The sequence below is a fragment of the Artemia franciscana genome, chromosome 17, assembly GCF_032884065.1.
Source record: "Artemia franciscana chromosome 17, ASM3288406v1, whole genome shotgun sequence".
Taxonomy (NCBI): domain Eukaryota; kingdom Metazoa; phylum Arthropoda; class Branchiopoda; order Anostraca; family Artemiidae; genus Artemia; species Artemia franciscana.
The window spans coordinates 20,287,464-20,307,816 of NC_088879.1; the positions used below are offsets into that span (position 1 = coordinate 20,287,464).

The 20,353-nt window shown below is 34.2% G+C and overlaps 1 protein-coding gene across 1 annotated transcript; it reads left to right on the forward strand.

Moving 5' to 3' along the window:
• Positions 1-207: 207 nt before the first annotated feature.
• Positions 208-19,494, forward strand: LOC136037508 (protein Wnt-2b-A-like). Its single transcript, XM_065720230.1, has 8 exons — positions 208-293; positions 1,643-1,881; positions 7,269-7,387; positions 9,063-9,224; positions 11,757-11,873; positions 12,903-13,053; positions 17,375-17,620; positions 19,070-19,494. The coding sequence occupies exons 1-8, from the start codon at positions 208-210 to the stop codon at positions 19,261-19,263; spliced, it is 1,314 nt and encodes a 437-aa protein (XP_065576302.1). The 3' UTR covers positions 19,264-19,494.
• Positions 19,495-20,353: the final 859 nt, after the last annotated feature.

Genomic DNA, 20,353 nt, shown 5'->3' on the forward strand with positions numbered 1-20,353 from the left:
TTGAATCAGATGAGATTTGTCACCTAAGATGGTAAAATAGGTCAAACAGTAATTACCTGTCTTCAAAGCAGCCGCCATAAAGCCGCATTTCTGTTGACGGTCCAATCAAGTTCATCCTAACCTTAGAGGCACAGCCAATCAGACAGTTCTTTCACCTGTGGGATCTCTAACTTTTAGAGAAAAAAATTGATCAGTTAATATAAAGAAATGGAGTGTAAAGGTGTAAGAAATTATGTTCTACTGTTATTATTGATTTATCTTGTAGCAACGGATGGGGTCTTGGGAAATTGGTGGTAAGATTTCCTTTTTTTAATAAAGAGTGATTATTCCATTAAAATAGGATTAAATTTGGTAATACACCCTTTCATTTTAAACAAACAAAATCCTCTTTCGCCCAAGGAAAACCAGGTTTGCCCTAAGTATTTAAAAATTTTGCACTTTTGACATGTTTTAGTCTCCCAAGAAAATGAAGGAATACCCTGTCCACCTTCACCCTCTTGTGGGTTTCATTGTAGCCTGAACTTTACTTGGAAAGCTTTCGTTTTAACTTCTTGGAGCCCAGGGTCAACCCAATATTTGGAAAACTTAGAACTACGGTATTTGTATTTAATGCCATATTTTCCGTAATTCAGTCCATTGACACTCATGCTCAAGTATCTTAGACACTAAGGTGTTTGTTCAACACATACGTAACAATTGAAGTTCTAGGAATTAATATACTGTGTCATCCCTAGCATAGCTGACAGAAGAGGATGTATCTAATCTGGTAGTGGTATTTACAGAGAGGGAAGAAATCTTCCTAATGAAATCAACCCACAACATCGCTGCCTTTGTTTTTAAAACACCTCTGCAAAAATATTTCTTTAACTGATTCTTGGGAACAATTCAAATACCATACTTCTTGTAGTTACCCCAAACTAAAGCTAGCCCTAAGTTACCCTAGATGAAATAGGGTTGCTCGGGCTACAAATACAATTTCTAGCCTTTACAGTCTTAATGTACTCTGAACACTAAAGGCCCACTCACAATAAGATTTTACCAATACCGAAATTTAGGTAATATGAGCCAATCATAATTTTCATAGAATTTTCTAATTTGCTCAAATTACCGCTAGCTAAATGTTGCAGTAATTAAATCGAACGATAAATAGGCCTTAAATTGAACCTAATTGTATCGATGACTATTTTCACTGATTCTGTTAGTCTCCTTTTTTTAGTATTTCAGCGGTCATTAAAGTTGGCCCGAGTACAAATCACATTTGAGGTGGGGCAATCCTAATTCAGTTTGGGATGAGCCTTCAGGAGTTGCCGAGCTTTCGTGAGCAGAGGCGCCATTTGGGCCAAATCTTGGGGTGGGCATGAACTCCATTTTGCCCCCCCCCCCAACTTTCACGTAAGAAAAAATGCGAGTTTTGGCAGCCCATCGATCGAATATTTTAAGTAAAGACTCATTTTCAGAACCCGTGTGTTGCATGGAAATGTAATGTAACCCAATGTGGAACTCAGCCAATGTGCAGTAATTTCAAATCAATTGATTGCTTACACAACCAAAACAAAAGTTGCTTACACAAGAGGGTCAGCACTGGAGATGGTTTAGTAAGAGAAGCAGCCTTATTTATACTAATTTGAAAATTTATTTTTAGGTTCCTCAGCAAGTTACAACTAAGTTCAGCGATGAGCACAAGACCATACTGCAATCATTTTTTGGGTCTTGAAAAAAGACAGAAGATTTTCTGTCAAAAACATCCAGATATAATGGTTAGTGTTGCATATGGTGCACTAGTTGGAGTACGAGAATGCCAGAACCAATTCAAAACAGAGAGGTGGAATTGCTCATCCCCTGAAAAGGATACATCAGTCTTCGGCAAGTCATTACAAAAAAGTAAGTAAATAGCTAATTGATGTCAGCTACCTTTCTTTCTGATATGTTTGGCTTTTGAATTTTTTGACTTATATTTAAATAAAAAACAAAAATGTAGACTATTACAGATATAAATCACTACACTAGGGAAAAATATTAATAATCGTTTCCTGACATTACCCCTGTCAGGCAAATACGCGTGAAAGGGAGAGGATTATGCCCTCTGTTTGGACTCCCCTTTTGCCTTCTTGAAATTTACCTGCATTCCCTTAAATCAGGTTCATACACAGGAAGGAATTTAGGGTCAGACCCCCATAGAAATCCCCCAAAAAATAAATTTTCTCCCCCCTCCCCCAAAAAAATGCATAAATAAAGGACCCGGAAAAAAGCTAATACTCACGTCCCCGGTAGTGATTTCTGGCAATATATGTATCCAAAATCTTATGCATTATGAGAAAACAACCCCAGTGCAGCTATAACTTGAGGCAAGTACTTTATGCAGCAAATGAAGGCTTGTATTGAGCTTGAGTTACAACGATGTGAGAACTAAAAGTCTAGAGTTTCAAAACCATATATTTTAACGAGGGGGAGGGGGGAACCCCTTCGAAATTCTCGAACATTCCAGATCATTTCCGTATACTCGGATTGTTCTCAGTTTCTTTAGACCAAGAAAATGTCAAAATACAAATCGACTTGGCCAAATTGACATCTCAAAGGATGTACATAATTTAACCTATTTTTTTAATAACACATTCTGGTTTTTGATGGCGGTGACGTTTACGTGACTTAAATGCGACAATTTCACTAAACATAATTCATAAGAAACCAAAGTACCAGCAGAGCACCAGATAAAATCAGCCGACGTTTGTGAATTTGTAAGCTTATATCCGCTGATCTCTGCGGAAGCATGTAATAAACAAACGAAGGTATCCCTTGTGTAATAAACTTCTTCATAAGCACTTGCAAACTCTTGAAAGAGGTGAAATCAAATAAATCAAGGAGTGGGTTAAGCCTTGCTAAAAAGCCGACAAAGAACCGTCTTCCTTAAGGACTGACACCTTTGAATAGCTGAAATCTTTATTTTACAACCAATCCGTCGTCTGCTTTAATAACGGAAATCACTACCTATAATAAAACCTGCCTTTCTTATGTTAGAGGACAAGGCCGCATCTAGGTGAAGAGTTTGCCTCCCCCCCCCTGAAATTTTTGCCTGACTTGTAAAAACGTAAAAAATGCCTATAAACAAATCTTTTATATACTTTTAAAATTATACCCCGAAAAACTACCCCCAACACAAATCATGGGTAGGTTCAGGTCAGAGGGTATTTTCGATTTTTAGGCACAATACTAAAATTACAAGCAATCGATTTGGTGCTTTTTTGGTATCGTTTAAAAATACATCATTTATTTTCACCTAAGTGCATCAGGCCAACCAACAAGATGGCCAACCAAGTGCATCAGGCCAGGCCAACCAACAATGGGATGGAAAGAGGTCGTAAAGATGGATTTAATAGAAATTAGAACTTCTTACGAGGATGCAAATTAGTTTCCTTATGTAGAGTGGGATGGAGGAGGAGCGTCCATAGCTGTATTGGTCTCATGCGGCTTGGTGTTCCAGTGAGTTGTTGGTAGAATTAGTAGTAGTTGTTTTCATGGCAACACATCGAATAGATTCGTTATAAATATAATTATGAAGTATTACACTGTACAAGAGCCGGTGTAAGCTCAGATTTAGAAGGACGAATGTTGTATATTTTTACGACCAGGAGTGTGATAACCTCCACTACAGACGCATATGTAGGAATTTTTATTGTGGGGAGGGTTAAAAGCACTTAAAAAAACAGCGGATCTTTTGAGAACTATCAACAATTTTAGGAGGTCTCTTTCAAGGTCCTCCTCCTCCTTCGTACAAGCCAGCCTGACTAGATAAATTTAGTAATTCTTTATTTGGACAAAATAATTAAGAAAACTAATTGGGTAGCATAAAATAGCTCCTCCATATACTAGCAATTATATTTCCAATAAAGTCTAAGATGAATCCCGAAAGTAATTATTTAGCTAAGTTTGTTTTAAATTACATCTTTAAAGCACAAAACGGTTCTACGTCGACGATAAAAAGTAATCTCTTTTTAAAGGTCTAATCTCCTTAGTTTTATTACGAAGGTTGCCACAGATTAGAAAAAAGATTATTATTCAATTCGAGAGTTTATTTAGAAAAAAATATTCAAACAAAAAACGAATATAGACATTGTTCAAAAATAGACTTTTTTAAACTGGCCCCCAAATCCAGTTAAAACAGTCGATGCATCGATTGACCAAACCGTATACTACCTGTTATACTCGAATGTCGGAAACATTTGGCAATTTTGACAAATGCCGTGAAGAGTTTACATGCATGGTGATAACCACTTGATATATGGAGTTCAATCACTTTTAAATTACGGACCGCAGCGATATGAAATGAAATGAAGTTTAAAAATATTTTCATCATATATATTTATAAGGTTATGAGCTAAACTTAAAGTGATATAGATGTTATTAAATAAACTTATTTACATCTATACAAATGAAGGACATAATTCATGTTTATTAATGAAATAAAATATGTTTTTATATGTATTATTGAATTTGTATCTGTTCTTTTTTGTTTCCTTAGTATATCCTCGTTTTTGTACATGCTTTTTGTTCCTAATGATTCTTACACTTTTTTTCGTTTCTGTTTTATTCATCACTATTTTGCATTAATATAAAATATTTTTGCACCTCTGCCAAGATGCGGCTGTTCAGAGTGCCCCTCCCTCGATTTATGACTTTTATTATGTTACTTTTACAATAAATGTTTCATAGTTTAGACAGCGGTTAGAAACTTCATATTTTTAATTGCAAAACATAAACTAATGTATCCTGTAGCTTTAAAATGTTTAATGAAGAATTGAATGTATATCCCAAAACCATGAAGTTGCTAGTTCAACTAATTTTCCAAACAAACATCTACATTGAAGCGAAGCCCTATATTTCAAATACCGAAATCTACCACGCCTATATCATGTAGCGAAGCACAGTAAAAAGTATTCGATTTTTATGTCTTATTGAAGAGCATCTGTAGCCTAATAATATAATCATTAAAAGTAAAAATTAAATAGAAGCTTAATAAATAAGCAATGGAGCAACAAATCTAAAGCAAGGACTAGCATTCATTACAGATTTTTTTTTAAATCTAGAGATGAGAGATAGGGTGTAAGAGTGCACTGAAGTTTGGACACCCCCAAGCCCTACACATGAAAACGGGGATTCCAAAACACTCCCTAACAACTGGAGAATCCTCCTCACCACCTGTAGTACTCATATTCTTTATATATTTTGCTGTCTTTAGCAGATTTGACACGGATGGTTTAGGGGGAGAGAGGAAGCACTTTCCCCCGGGCAGAAATTTTAGGGGTGCAAAATTTCATAGTCTGTATACACTTATTTAACATAATATATGATATCTATACATCTATATATATAAAAATAAGTTGTCTGTGTGTGGATCTGTGGATCAGGTGACGTCATGTTTGTCCGCATATGACGTCTGAATTATTTCACACTAATACAAAAGAAGAAAAAAACTAAAAAAGGTAAAAACTACAAAAAAAAACTAAAAAGAAAAAAAAACTAAAAAAAATAAAAACTAAAAAAAACTAAAAAAGGTAAAAATCTAATAACTAAAAAAAAACTGAAAAAAATAAAAAAAGGCAAAAACTACAAAAAAAATAAAAACTAATAAAAAAACTAAAAAAGCTAAAAAACTAAAAAAACTAAAAAAGGTAAAAAACTAAAAAAAACTAAAAACTAAAAAAGAAAAAAACTAAAAAAAAGGAAAAAACTGAAAAATAAAAGAGAAAAAGAAAACTAAAAAAATATGAATAAATATATATAAAAATAAGTTGTTTGTGGGTTTTGTCTGTCTGTCTGTCTGTCGAGTGACGTCGTGTTTGTCCGCATATGACGTCTGAATTATTTCACACTAATACAAAAGAAGAAAAAAAACTAAAAAAGGTAAAAACTACAAAAAAACTAAAAAGAAAAAAAACTAAAAAAGCTAAAAAACTAAAAAAAAGGTAAAAAACTAAAAACTAAAAAAAACTGAAAAAACTAAAAAAAGGCAAAAACTAAAAAAAACTAAAAACTAATAAAAAAAACTAAAAAAGCTAAAAAACTAAAAAAACTAAAAAAAGGTAAAAAACAAAAAAAACTAAAAACTAAAAAAGAAAAAACTAAAAAAAGGAAAAAAAACTGAAAAATAAAGAAAAAGAAAACTAAAAAAATATTAATAAATATAAAAAAAAAATCTAAAAATCTAAATAAACTAAAAAAGAAAAAAAAGAAAAAAGGAAAAAAATAAAGGAGAAAAACAAAACTAAAAAACGAATGTATATACAGACCGGGACACCGGGATACAAATGACGACCGGGACACAGGGAATATAAATGACGACCGGGACACAGGGACACAACTACAATGGGGACGCCGGGGGGCACAGGGGGATATAAATGACGACCGGGACACAAGGAATATAAATGACGCCCGGGACACTCAAAGAGAAATCACAGACTGGAACACCGGGACACAAATGACGAACGGGACACAGGGAATATAAATGACGACCGGGACACAGGGACATAACTACAAAGGGGACGCCGGGCTGCACAGGGGGATATATAAATGACGATGGCGACTCAGGGAATGGTCGATTAGCAATCACCATCAACAAAGCTCAAGGGCAATCATTAGAATCATGAGGTATAGATCTGAATACGGATTGTTTTCCCATGGACCATTATATGTTGCATGTTCAAGAGTCGGTAAACCTGACAATCTATTTATATGCACAGACAATGGGACAGCAAAGAATGTTGTATATTCGCAAGTTTTACGTAGTTAAAAACATATATATATATAGATATATATATATATATATATATATATATATATATATATATATATATATATATATACTTACTTACGTAAATATATACTTACGTAAATATATATATACTTACGCGCGCGGGGGGGCTTGGGGGGGGGGCGCGAAGCGCCCCCACCAACTAGGTGTTGGGGTGGCGCGAAGCGCCACCCCAACAGCTAGTAATCTATAAAATAATTTATTATTTATAATCATTCAGCTTTTTTTCAAGTTTTATTTTATTAAAATAAAGTAGAACGCGAAGTTGACAGCAAGCGTAAGCAAAATGAATCTGAAATTTTACTTTTTTCTAATATAAAATAAGAAAAGTCAGATTTAAGTAAATAAAAACTTTTGTTGATAAATGACAATTTTGTTAAAATTTGATCTGCAAATTTTCGGGAAATAGGGAGAGGGTGAAATAAACAAACAGCGTAGTTTAATTAAATAAATTTTTTTACAGTTGGTAGCAGAGAAGCTGCTTTTGTCTATGCCATAAGTTCTGCTGGAGTGGTTCACGCCATAACAAGAGCATGCTCAAAGGGTGAACTCTCGAACTGCGCCTGCGATCCTCGAAAAAAGGTTTGTGAAAATCTATTTTCCTTAAAACTGTATTTTCCTTGAAATTTATTTTAATACAAAATTTTCGGGTACGCCCCTTGTATACTCATACTTTGTATATTATTTAGATTCACAAAGATGGTTGGGATATCATTAACAAAATAAATTCAATTTTCGTCATATTTTAATAGAAACTAGTCTTTCTCAACAACCTAAAGCACTAGAAATGACTTCAGACTCATTCTCTCACCCGTCAACTGGAACGTTAGAAATCATTTCATAAATTTGTCTTTTTTCCTATATGATTTGCATGTTTCGAATTACGTTTAAAATTTGTTTTCATTCTAACCTGTTGTAGCACAGTGGATTGGTGCTCTGCTTGGCAATACGGGGCCCAGGGTTCGATCCCCACCTCAGCAAGGTTGGGCGACAAGCTTGCTACTTGATCCTGTAAAAACACCCAGCAACTGAAACGTCGATTTCACGCCCTATGCGCCAGCAATGGCTCTGGAGGATCTTTATCCTTACCCTTGTTTTCATTCTAGAATGTTCATCCCCTCTCAGAATCTCACCTTCCCAAAGATATAAATTTATGTTTACATGCTTGATACTAGCCTATTAACTTCAGTCTTTTCATAAATATTATTCAAACTTAGGTGAATAAAATTTAGAGAAAAAAATACATAAGGCTCAATCCAATCGTTTGGTAAGTAAGTTAAAGTCTAGACAACATACGATTTTTCATTTAGAAAGCTACATTAGTCATGAAAATTATATCTAATTTCATTCTTATTCTTCAAAAATTGTACATTGATTTTCAATAAGTTAATCTGTAATGAAAAATATAACTAGACAGGTTCTAACTAAAGCCTCGTTCACGCGTGTGGTTAACTATACATCGATTTGTAACCATTGCCACTTATGATGATATATAGTTAATATATGTCTTCACATATTTATTGATTATTGTAGTGGTATTGATGATCCCGGTTGCATGTTTCCCTTCTTTCTATCAGTGATTTGTTCACTGAACCTCCCCCCCCCATGGATAACCTTATTTTGGCAGTAAAATATTTTTTCGTGTTATTTCTGTCATTTCCTTATAAATCCTTCATTTTAAAATGTATGTGATTGCATGCCGATGTTCAGCCAGTATGCTATTTTCTCCTCAATGTCTGAGCTTTGCCGATTAGGAGTAAATGACACTAATTATTGTTTTGTTTTTTTTTGTAAAAGGTATGCAATATTTTATTTTTATTTTCTCAGCAGCGCTTCCATACAGAAAGGCATTGTTTCTTAAATCCACAAAATTAAGCAGTAACTGACAAAGAAGCTAATGTAATTTTTAATTGCGTCTATTAGATGTAAAATTTATTAAATATACTTCCTACTTTATACATTCTTCTTATTTTGGCGCAGAAGCACGTGATTGAGTAAGCTTCATATTGATATTTTTGACACATTAGAATTCTTACTAAAAACCGAAAAGAAAGAGTTTGCCTGTTGAAAAATTAATACGTTTTGCATTTTCAAGCCAATTTTATCAAACGTAAGCCTAAAAGTGGCTATGCCTATGATCTAAACGCATGAACAATAAGTGTATTTTATGATCTGAGTCATTTGGCTTCTGAGTGGCTCACATATCATGCAGCAGAAAAAGTTTGCTGTCTAGTATAATAGAATACGATTCTTTTAGGGCATCTCTTCTGACAAGAAGGGTGAATTTGCATGGGGAGGCTGCTCCGACAATATCAAGTTTGGCATGGTTTTTTCTCGACGCTTCATCGATGCAAAGGAAAAGCGACTCCGAGATGCCCGAGCCCTTATGAACTTACATAATAATAGAGCTGGAAGAAGAGTAAGTATTTTTTATTTCATTACTCATATCCAGGGTTGCCACCACGGTTAGTTCCTAAAGTGCTACAGATGCGCGAATGTGCGTGCTACACAGCGATTTTCAGTACTACAACCAAAAAATTGACTGTAATAGTACTAAATAGCATCTTCGCGCTACAGGTGGTAACACTGAGCCCGCGCTACAGTACTAAAAGTAATGAAAAAAAATAATGTTAAAATAGTATTTACGTGCTATATAAGGCAACCCTGCTCATATCATCGCTTCCTTTTATCTTTATAAATCTTCAAATGAATGTCGACTGATAAGAACTTTATGGCCCCAATTTTTGCAATAGAAGTCACATGAGGCAGAAATATGCTACAATCAAAATGTTGTAAATATTAAGATTAATATATACTATCGTCATTGTGTGTAAATTACATTTAAGGTCTTGCCAATCACGACAGGCCAAATTCAGTTTTTATATAATAAATATAGATATTAAATACAAGGTGCTTGTACCAGAAAAGTGTCGTAATCATTGCTTTATTTTGAAGTTTCAGCGTTTTTTTCAAGGGGGAGGAGGAGGTCAGATTCTCTTACAATTTCCTGTGAGGACCCTTTATACAAATCTTATATTTTTACATTTTACTATCATGGTGATCTAGCTCAGTGGCGGATCAATGGGAAGGATGGAGGGAACGCTCAATGGCTAACACTTATAACTTACATTTATAGAAACATGTCGAGCAAAAAAAAAAAACATCAGACTGTAACCAAAGAAACTGATGAATAGACCCCCACATCCCCTCAAAACTATAGATTTCACAAAAATAATTGTGTTTTCACTTCCGTTAATCTACGAATTTCTTGTCAGAAAAAATAGTCATTACAGTCTATACCAAAGAAATGCCTTTTCTTCTTCTATTTTTAAAAAATAACAAACAAAACGCTCAATTTAAAAGGGATTCTTAAAGTTAGCTCCAGGAGTTTTCCAATTTCACCGAGTCACCTAATTATAATAATATCTCCTACCTATCTCGAATGTCTTTGATCTCCGTGAGCGACAGTATAATGAGCTAAGAGTAGAATACTAGCATATTACACGCATTCTAAGTAATTAGGATGGCTTCGGAGAAGGGGGTCCTAACATCTTTAAAACAGACAGTGAAATACCATATATTGTAAAATATTTAGAAACAACATTGAGTCAAAATAATTTGTTTATCTTGCATTTATGTAATACTTTCATATTTTCAAAGCAGGGAAGAAGCTAAGACTCAAGTATTTAGATGCAAATAATAACAAAATAAGAAAGAAAATACTAAATAATAACAATATAAATAATAACAAATACATAAATAAAATACAAATAATAACACTAAATAACAAAGCATATAACAGGAAAAATTTAAGAAGTAGATTCATTGCTGATATTGGTTTTAACGGTTCCTTTGATCCAGAATTTTTGGATGTCTTATTTTACGTGTTTGGGTTGTAATCTACTTTTTTGAGTATATTTTCCAAACTCAATGCCAAAATTCATGCCACAAATACTTAACTTTGGTGTTTATCCTTGTAAAATACACACACACATAACAACATCTGAATTTCTGCTCAAAATTTTCGACATATAAACGCCAAAATGTACACGCCTGTTAATTTGCAAGGGGGTTTAACTTGCAATTGCTAGTAAGATTCTATAATTCATTTTGTGTTCTGTTACGGTAGTGATTTTCTTCTTTTCCTCTTTACTGAACTTTAAAGCTTCCACTACATTTTCATTTATCAAGCAGATAGAATGCCTCTTCAAAACCACAACACATTCCTTTTATAAAAATCAACTACGATTATTCAAGAAATCAGTTAGATTGTAAAGTAATTTTTTGACGGTAAAAAAGTGTATTTCATAACTGAACATCTCCGGTTTACTTCCATCTCCCTTCCACAATCTGTTTCGGTTGATATCTGAACACATAATCGAAACACGCGCTCTGCCTTTGACCTTCAAGTGAGACGAACTCCAACAGTACGTTCAGCTTTTCCCCGGATGTAGCATGTGCTAAAGTGTGGAACATGCTTCCAAAAGAGCTGAGATGTAGGAGCTCCCTCGTATCTTTCAAAAATAATTTAAATAAATATTTAGTTAAAGGTCAATAAGTGACAGATAAAAAAGAAAGATAAATTAACTTAGATGAAGCTTATATTTTTTAGTATATTCAGGTGAGGTGGTTGTACGTCTGGGAAGGGACCTATTATTAAGATTAAAAGAATTATATAATGAGGAGGCGTGTGGTTGCGTCGAAGAGTAAAGTGGGAGCCGTACTGCGTGTTAGTGAGGAATCTTTTATGTTTATGGGTCTCAACGTGAGTTTTGTCACAGAGCAGTGTACTTTAAGTTTAGTTATTTCCTTTTTTAAATTAAACCCGATTGAACCTTGAGCCTAACCTTGAACTTGGAAAGTAGATGATGCAAAGTTATGACGAATAGTTGTGGAGAACTGAAGCTGCAGCTTCCTGATTGCGAATGTTTAATCACGAATACTATTTCAGGCTGTTCAAGAAACAACTAAATTAATGTGTAAATGTCATGGTGTCAGCGGCTCATGTACAACACGAACTTGTTGGAACGCACTGCCAGATTTCCGAAAAGTTGGATCTATTCTGAAGGTAAAAAAAACCTGTAGATTTTAACGATTTATTTGAAGATACTTTTAATGTCTACGGCTTCGAGATATGAAACCCAAGGACCAAGGACATAGATTGATAGTATTTCAATGAAGGGCCCGGACTCATAAAATATTTTCAGTTACTTCTTTTATTTGTTTTTTTTTTACAATTTCATTTGCACAAGATTTTAGCAAATTCAGTATGCTTTTTTATTCCTTTGCTTTATTTCATATATAAACTTATAGTAAGCGCGACCAGGCTTGTCCTTATTTATTCTCAGGACACTGTGTTCATTTTTTAACCATTTTTCTTGATACTGGATAATTAATTATTTAAGGGTATTCGAGTGCACACTTTTTTCAGTATCATTAAATGAAGAAGTTCTTGACTTTTTTTAAGCTCTTCTTTTGTAGTTAAAGATGTGTGACTTCTTTATTTTATTAAATTTTATTAATATTTCTGTCAATAAAATTATTAAATTTTAATGACAGAAATAGTCCTTGTCACAATAGTCGCGGTTCAATCATGGATAGAAATGTCAATCATCTCCTACATAAAGTCGTGGTAGAAGTATTGGTCGTATGACTTGGATGGATGCAATTAATATTAATTGGCGCAATTGATATTTAATAATGTTTAATTTTAGCATCTTTTTATATGGGATATTTGCATAAGTTTGGTGGCCTTGAACTTGTATATGCAAGAATCATGTTTGCCTGGAGGTACGTGCCTTCGATTTTTTTTACCATGCTCTTTTTTATGGATATCTCCAACTTTTGATTCGATGCCAAGTGGGACTATGGGGAAAAATATGACGTTAGAAGAACGATTGGCTGCTCTTTCGTCAGTTTCGTCAAGAGGAATAAAATAAAAATGAAATAGAAAAGTTATTTTCCTTTCAATATACCCTAGGCTATTTCCATAAGGCGTAGCTTTTAAATTACTATCATAATTTAAACCTACGGCGGTAACTTCTTTTAGTATTCTTTTGAAAATAATTCATTGTATATAATATTTTTCATGTTTCAGATAAAATATGACACAGCCCGTGAAGTAAGCGTCAGTGGCTCAGCGTCCAGCTCTAGTCTAGTGTCAATAGACAAATCAAGACCATTATCTAGGTCTGAACTTGTTTACTTCGAAGCATCCCCAGATTATTGCGGTCCAAACCAAAGCTATGGTATGTCTTTTACTGCAATTCCGCATTAGAAATTTCGCATAACTATCTCAAATTTTTTATTGGAATATATATATATATATATATATATATATATATATATATATATATATATATATATATATATATATATATATATATATATATATATATATATATATATATATATAACCATGTATGTGTAATCCATGTATGTGGTTTAACAAGAAACAAATGGTATAATCAATTAAATAAGGGAAAAGCGGATGATGGAATTCGCGAAGCCCATTTATCACGCATGCTTAGCTTGATCGATATAAATCGGTATGCAAGCAGCATAACTTTCAACCAGTCAATGTTTGCTTTCTTTTTTTTTTACAGAAAAAGAGGTTTCAAGAATGTGGTTAGAGTCTGAAAAAATGGGAAAGGCTATTAGATTACATTCATGCAGTTCAAATTGCACCAAATCAAAATACCTTCATGGGGGTTCCATCCTGACCAAAAATTTTACATCAATTAAGAGCGAACACACCACCTAGATTCTGGGTGAATGATATACATTTTATTTCAACGAGAGACACGAAGTAACACCAAAAGTTGCCAACCTATTGATTCTATTTGCAGTCGACCATACAGTATTTTTAATACAAAATAAATTTAGCGCGCAAATGCCATTATCTCCAATAGGTACTGGAATTGACTAAGCACTCTTTCCCAAATTTAGGGTCCCAAGATGTAAATAATAAATTTACATGTTTTTTTTAATAACGTCACTTAAAACATAACACCAGAGAAATAGTATTCAAAGATGCATCTCACTCGTGGTCACTGACACTGAGCCTTAAGGATTTTTTTCGGAACCGTAGGGGTCCAGCGGATACCGGTTGAGAAACCCTGCTCTAAGCACTGGCTTCAACATCTCTGAGTTTCGCAGAATCACTTTTTATGCATTTCCTTTTACTGGACACCATATATACTGTCTGGGGCCGGTACCTGGCGAAAGATTCACCATTTGCTAAACCAGGGATCTCCGGACATTTATGCCGGAAGGCCACATTAACTGCCAACCAGCAGTTTGGGTCCGATTACCCACTAGAGGTCAAATGAGAATGAATAAAAAAATAGATATTGTTTTAATTTTTTTCTTACATATCACTATTTTCTAATATTAATACTATTTTAAATACATTGATACACTGTACAATCGCACCTGTGTTGATGAGAATTGTGAGATTGCATCATGGATTCCAAAATAATACGTATTTCTGGCTGTAGATTTAATGTTCCTTAATATCAACATCAACCAAAGATTCGCACAAGTATGTTGTTCCAAAGATTGAAAGGTACCGTGATACAAAAGCTTTGACATTAGGGAATTCTTCCTTGAGCAAGAACTAATAAAAACTCAAAAGTATTCTTTGAACTTATCCCAAAAGAGGTCATTTACTTGCCACTCAATGACCTCCAGCTGCATTTCATCCGAGCGACTGGCCATGTCTGTTTCAAATGCATTTGAAACAGCTTTACTTCTTCTGCCTTTGAATCCAAGTCAGAAAACCACTCCTGAAAGCGCCTCTTTGGTTTTGCATGTAAATGATGTGGGGAACTCAGCTGTTGCTTCAGTCAACAACATCATGAACTACTGGAACTGCGTCAAGCTGTCATGTATGGATCAGAAACTGGATTTTTCTGTACTTGCAGTTTTAAGTTCAAAACATTCAAATGAGCAATAATGTCTGCAGAAAAATCAATTTTCATACCCACTCTTAATCTGACACTAATGGCTGTGACTTACCTTTACTTTCTAGGAAGTCATGTATTTCCTTTCTTAATTCAAATCCTCTACTCAAAATATCCTCATAGCTTAGCCATCTTACTGCTGTGTAATATGGTTATTCTTGCGACTCTTTGTCTATATCCTTCAACATTTCCTTGAACTGTTTATGGTTGAGCCCATGTCACCTTATTAAATTCACTATCTTCACCAAAGGATTCAGTACACTCCAAATATCCATATATATAGCAAACAAAGCTTGGTGAATGATACGGTGCAGGGACATTGGTTGTGGAATATGTTGCTCATTATACATCTGCTTCACACGTCCAACCAAGCCATCCTTTACGCCACTCATATTCTTACAATAAGTTAAAGTTTTTTACAATTCTTTGAGTATATAGTCTCCAGTAGCTATGCCACACATGCTATGTAGGGAAGAAAACTCTTCCATTAGATGGCGCTAAAATTGATATGGCCTTGGGTAGCTCACACTTATTAACTAAGTCCATATTCATAGTAAATGTGCTAAATTAAAAAATAAATTTGTGATGACCAATCATACCGCTTTCTACTAAAACTATTATATTCAAAACAAACATGAATGATACGTGTTTTTGTCATCTTCCTAATACACTAGGCAAACGAAATCAGCAGCATCCATTACCATTATTAATGATAACACGTGGTTACCGTGATAATTATATAATTGTGATTTGCATGACGAGTTTTCAAGTAAACAAACGAGCGTGGTTCATTTCCCCCGTTTGGCTGATTTTCTTTTCTCAAAAAAAGTTGACAAGAGGCAATCCTGAAAACCAGTCCCACCTCTGAGCATATGGCCTACAGTATGGAGGACCTAGATATTTAAAAAAAAGGGGCAGTAATAAATCCGCTGTTCGGACATTGAATGTTTTTAAAGATTCACTGTAGGGTCTCTAGTACATTAGGGTCTTTATGTAGCGGAAAACCATAAAAACTAAGGTCTGTTTTCCAACATTCAGTTGTTTGGGGATTCTCAGAAATTCCCCCCCCCCACATAACATTTGTCCGGAATCACCAGTGGCTGTTCCATGAGCTCTATGGTATTACATATAAAGCATCGTGGTATGTATTTACACGTGCGGGGATTATCAAAGAGCAAATACATATTAAAATATAGAATAATAATTTGCGTCTGTTTATTAATGTTTTGATATTATATAAATATTTCATCATTTGCAACTCATCAGGCATATTTCGGCTGCTTTTATATTTAAATATTATATCCACAAACAAGGTGAGAAAAGAGAAAACGTTCGCCCAAAAGCTTAACAACTTCGTTATTTTTGCTTTATCAGAAGGCATGCACTTGCCGTGCCCAAGCCATGTTTCCACACAGGGCCGGGTTTCAAGCTTTGACACCCCTAGACCCAAGCGTTGTTGCCGCTCTATTTTGGGGAAAGTCCCTGAAAATAGAGGCCCCGGGGGCAGAGGAAGCACCGAACGGAACAGAACTGATGAACCGAAAGTAATAAAAGAGAGGTGATACCAAACTCTCTGTTGTCATTCTTGAGAGAATACTATGTTGTTTCCAAAGTCACTTACGTGAATAGGCTGTATGGCACTGGGGTGCACCTGTTACTTTGATGATAAATCACATCAGTCAAGTTTTTGTTAAGAAAAAACAGTTCAGTAACAATTTATTGCGCCCCCTGGCATTGTGCGCCACTAGTCCCAGACCTATTGGTAAATCCAGGCCAATCCTCACAGCAACAAAATTCTTTTTTTGGCCCTTCGAACTCATCAATTAGATGAGCATGCCTATTCAGCCGTCAACTGGCCATAAAAGGAATGGCTTAATACGTCCGCTTAGCCTAGTCATTGTTCCTGCGATATACATTCCAGCGGTAGAATCACTTTTCAATCCCGAAAACCTACTGATAAGATGTCCTCAGGTTTTGGCTGCGCCATTCTGCAATAGTATTCGTAGCAAATTGACAACATTTTCCAAAAATTACATAAGAATCACAGCGTTGCAAAATTCACAGTTTCGGAATTGAACCAGAAAATTATTATAAAAGGTATTCAAAACAATAAAAACCCATCATTTTTATTTCAGCACACATTCCAGGTACAAAAACGCAAAACATGCTCTTGAAACAAAAACACACATTCCCGGTTGTAAACCGTAGTAACTTCATATGTAATACAGAAGTTACTTCAAATTACCATCCACTGGAAACAGGTGTAATTTAACAAAGGGTTTATTAGGCTTATAAGGGCATAATCTTCAAAAGTTTCATTTGTATAAATTTGTTTTTTCACTCTAATAATGTTTTCAATGTGTTTCAATCTGATAGTAATAGGATGATGATAATGACGGAGATTTGCTTAAATAAAGATGCCCACTAATTATCTTTGGAAAACGTTACTACAAAAATAAATTCAAAGCTAGTTCTCTGTCGTTCCATCTAATACAATAACATTAACTAGAACGTAAAAGTCAGTTTTGAGGAATTTTTAGTAACTTCTTGTTAAACCTGAAATACAACAGTTGATCCTGTTTTGATACTTATTTTCTTCTTCAAGGATCATTGGGTACTGGTGGAAGAGTTTGTCAAAAAGATTCTGACGGTCCAGATAGTTGTGAGAGCTTATGCTGTGGCAGAGGATACGACACACACCGAGTTTTTGTCACTGAAAAGTGTAGATGCAAATTTCAATGGTGTTGCACAGTTGAATGTGAAACATGCTCTTTATGGAAAGAGGAGCATCGATGTAAACCGGATCGGTCTGATTACCGCCCTCGAAGATCGACGCAAGAGAGTAACGGAGGTAGGTTTGAGGATTTAAGTTTTTTAATATTTACTCTAGTCTGCCACAACGTTTGTTGAATCAGATATTTTCGGTTTTTCCTGTCTTATTGTCCCATATTTATTTTGTTTTCTTCAAATAATTAGCTCGGTATAAAACTAGTTTTTCTTGTACAATTATTGTCACTCTGAATAAATACTTGTACAATAAATATTCTATTTTCAAATGCAGTTTTGCTTTATTTTAACATAAAAGCTTAGATATAGCAGTATAAAATTGCATGTGAAACTGGATACAATTAAATTGGAAACTTAAATATGTGGGTATGCATTAATAATAAAAGGAATAACAGGAAACAAGCTCTGCGACAACATGAAAATAGCATTATTATATTGAAAAATACCCTTTTTTGGCATTTGCATTGAAAGAAATAAAAAATATACTGAAAGAAATCCAATACAAACAGCACTTAATTCACCGATTAGCATCAAATATCTTTTCATTTTCACTCCCAGAGACTCTTTAAGTTAAATTGTAGTGATTACGTAAGTAAGTACGACGGCACTAAACCCTTACGGTCCAAACCAGCGGTGCTAATCTCCAATTCCGTGACCCTTCAGCCAGGAAGTGCCTCGCCACGAATCAAATCTTGGAAGTTCATCACATCGACAGATTTAGACCATGAAATTTCGTTTATTTTTTCTCTACTAGGCTCGATTCGACCCAAACTAAATGCCCTATGGGTCCCAATATTACTTTTCTCCGGAGGTGTAAGTTTCATTATTTTACATTTAAATATAATTCAATATATTAAAGGTAAGTATTCTTTATTTTCATAAAGCTCTTAAAAGCTACTTTGTGGGAGAGGGGATTACCCTCTGAACATCATTTCAGGGCCAAAACTAAAATTAAAACAGGTTGCATTTCATTGTAAGTCTTATAATATTTGTATATGTTTTGCTGAGAAAGGTCCTTGGATATAGGGCCGAAATATTCATTTGAGGTTTGAAGAAGTTTCACTGTCTTAGAATTCCCTATTGTTTTATTTGTTGTTTCTAATGATCGTACCAAATGCCTGTGAATATATAGATGCAGCAGTTTATGTTTTCTTTTAAAGTCATATCTTTTAAACGCTGGTTGATACTACAGACAGGGCGGTGGTTAAGTTTAAGACTATTGCCATATTGCGCTATTAAGCGACGTGCAATGTAGTCCACCTACTATAAAATGAGTATCCTTTTTTAAGTTGCTGACCAGCACATTTTTACCTTCATATGGTTAGACTTTAATGTCTATTACGGCATTAATTAGTAAATTAATCTGAATAATTAATATGACGTCATCCATTTATCTGATGTCTTTTTAATGAGCTAAGAATCAAAAAGAAGAAAACCCGTGAATTTAACTGTCTATGAAATAACAAATCAGTTCTTGTACTAAAATCCCTATTAATCACACTTTAATTTCCAGATGCTGATTTAAGCGACTTGAAATGGATAAACGAGGAGGAAAATGCAGATGCCAAAGAATGGTTAATGAAACGACTTTTCAGACCAAAGAAAAAGAATACTCAGCTAACCCCCGATGAATTGTTTCGATTACAACACAACGTACCATTCGTGAGAACTTTGGAAAATGGCGTAACTTCCTCAAGCCGTAGATAGCAATGTGATATAAAAAGTTTAAGCATCATCTGTGATTTTTTGTAGTATAACAATGCTTTTATATGTTAATATTTGTTCAGAAGTACCTCAGTTTCATGTAAATATTTTGCGTTGTATAGTTTTATTTTTTCTCTTTAAGTGAATTTTCGTTTATTTTCAAGGAGTTGTTATAATTTTATCTAATTGCTATTGATATTATGTTCCGTCCCTTTAAAATAAATTAAGTAAATATATTAAGTACGTTTCTTTTCTGCTCTTTTAATATATTTCCGAATTGAGGCAAAAAAGGAAGCAAGAATATTAAAAAGAGAAAAGTTACATTTATATAAAAATATTCCGCTACTGACTATCAGCAAAATAATAAAAAGCACCTAAATGTGGACTCACTTCATTCTTGCATTATCAGTTCAATACTTAATTAGTTTTTGCAATAGTTCAGAGCTTAGATCATTTGACATTGAGTCAGAATTCCCTTTGACCCGTCATAAGAATTCTATAATTTGGGCTTAGCTCGTTTCTGCAATGAGTCAGAACTTAGATCATTTAACACTGAGTCAGAATTATGTTTGACAAGTCGTAAGAATTCTACAATTTGAACTTAGCTCGTTTTCGCCATGAGTCAAAACTTACAATATTTTGCATCCAAAATTCTACCAATTGGATATACTCAGGTCATTGAGCATACTTGGACGTCAGCACATTACAAAGAGAAAACATACTTCGGTAAAAAAAAAATTCCCTGTTAATGACTGCTTTTTAAAAATGCCTGTTTTCTTAATTTCATAATGCAGGAGCTAGTAGCCTACTGAGCCAATTTTTTTGTATATATCTAGATAATTATTCACAAATCAAACTAGCCTAACCTTATACTAATAACACAGATTTGGTGGGACGACTTTCGCAAAAATATTCACATATTCCTTTTTTCGTATTTGAGAGGAAATGAGTTTAGAAAGAGTCAAAATATGTCAGTGTTATAAACGTGGTAGTTTCATGTTAGCTAAAACACGTTTTCTTTACCTCTGGAGATGTAAGAACTTAGAAACCGACAACAATGTTATTACTGATAAACAAGGTGGACAATACGATT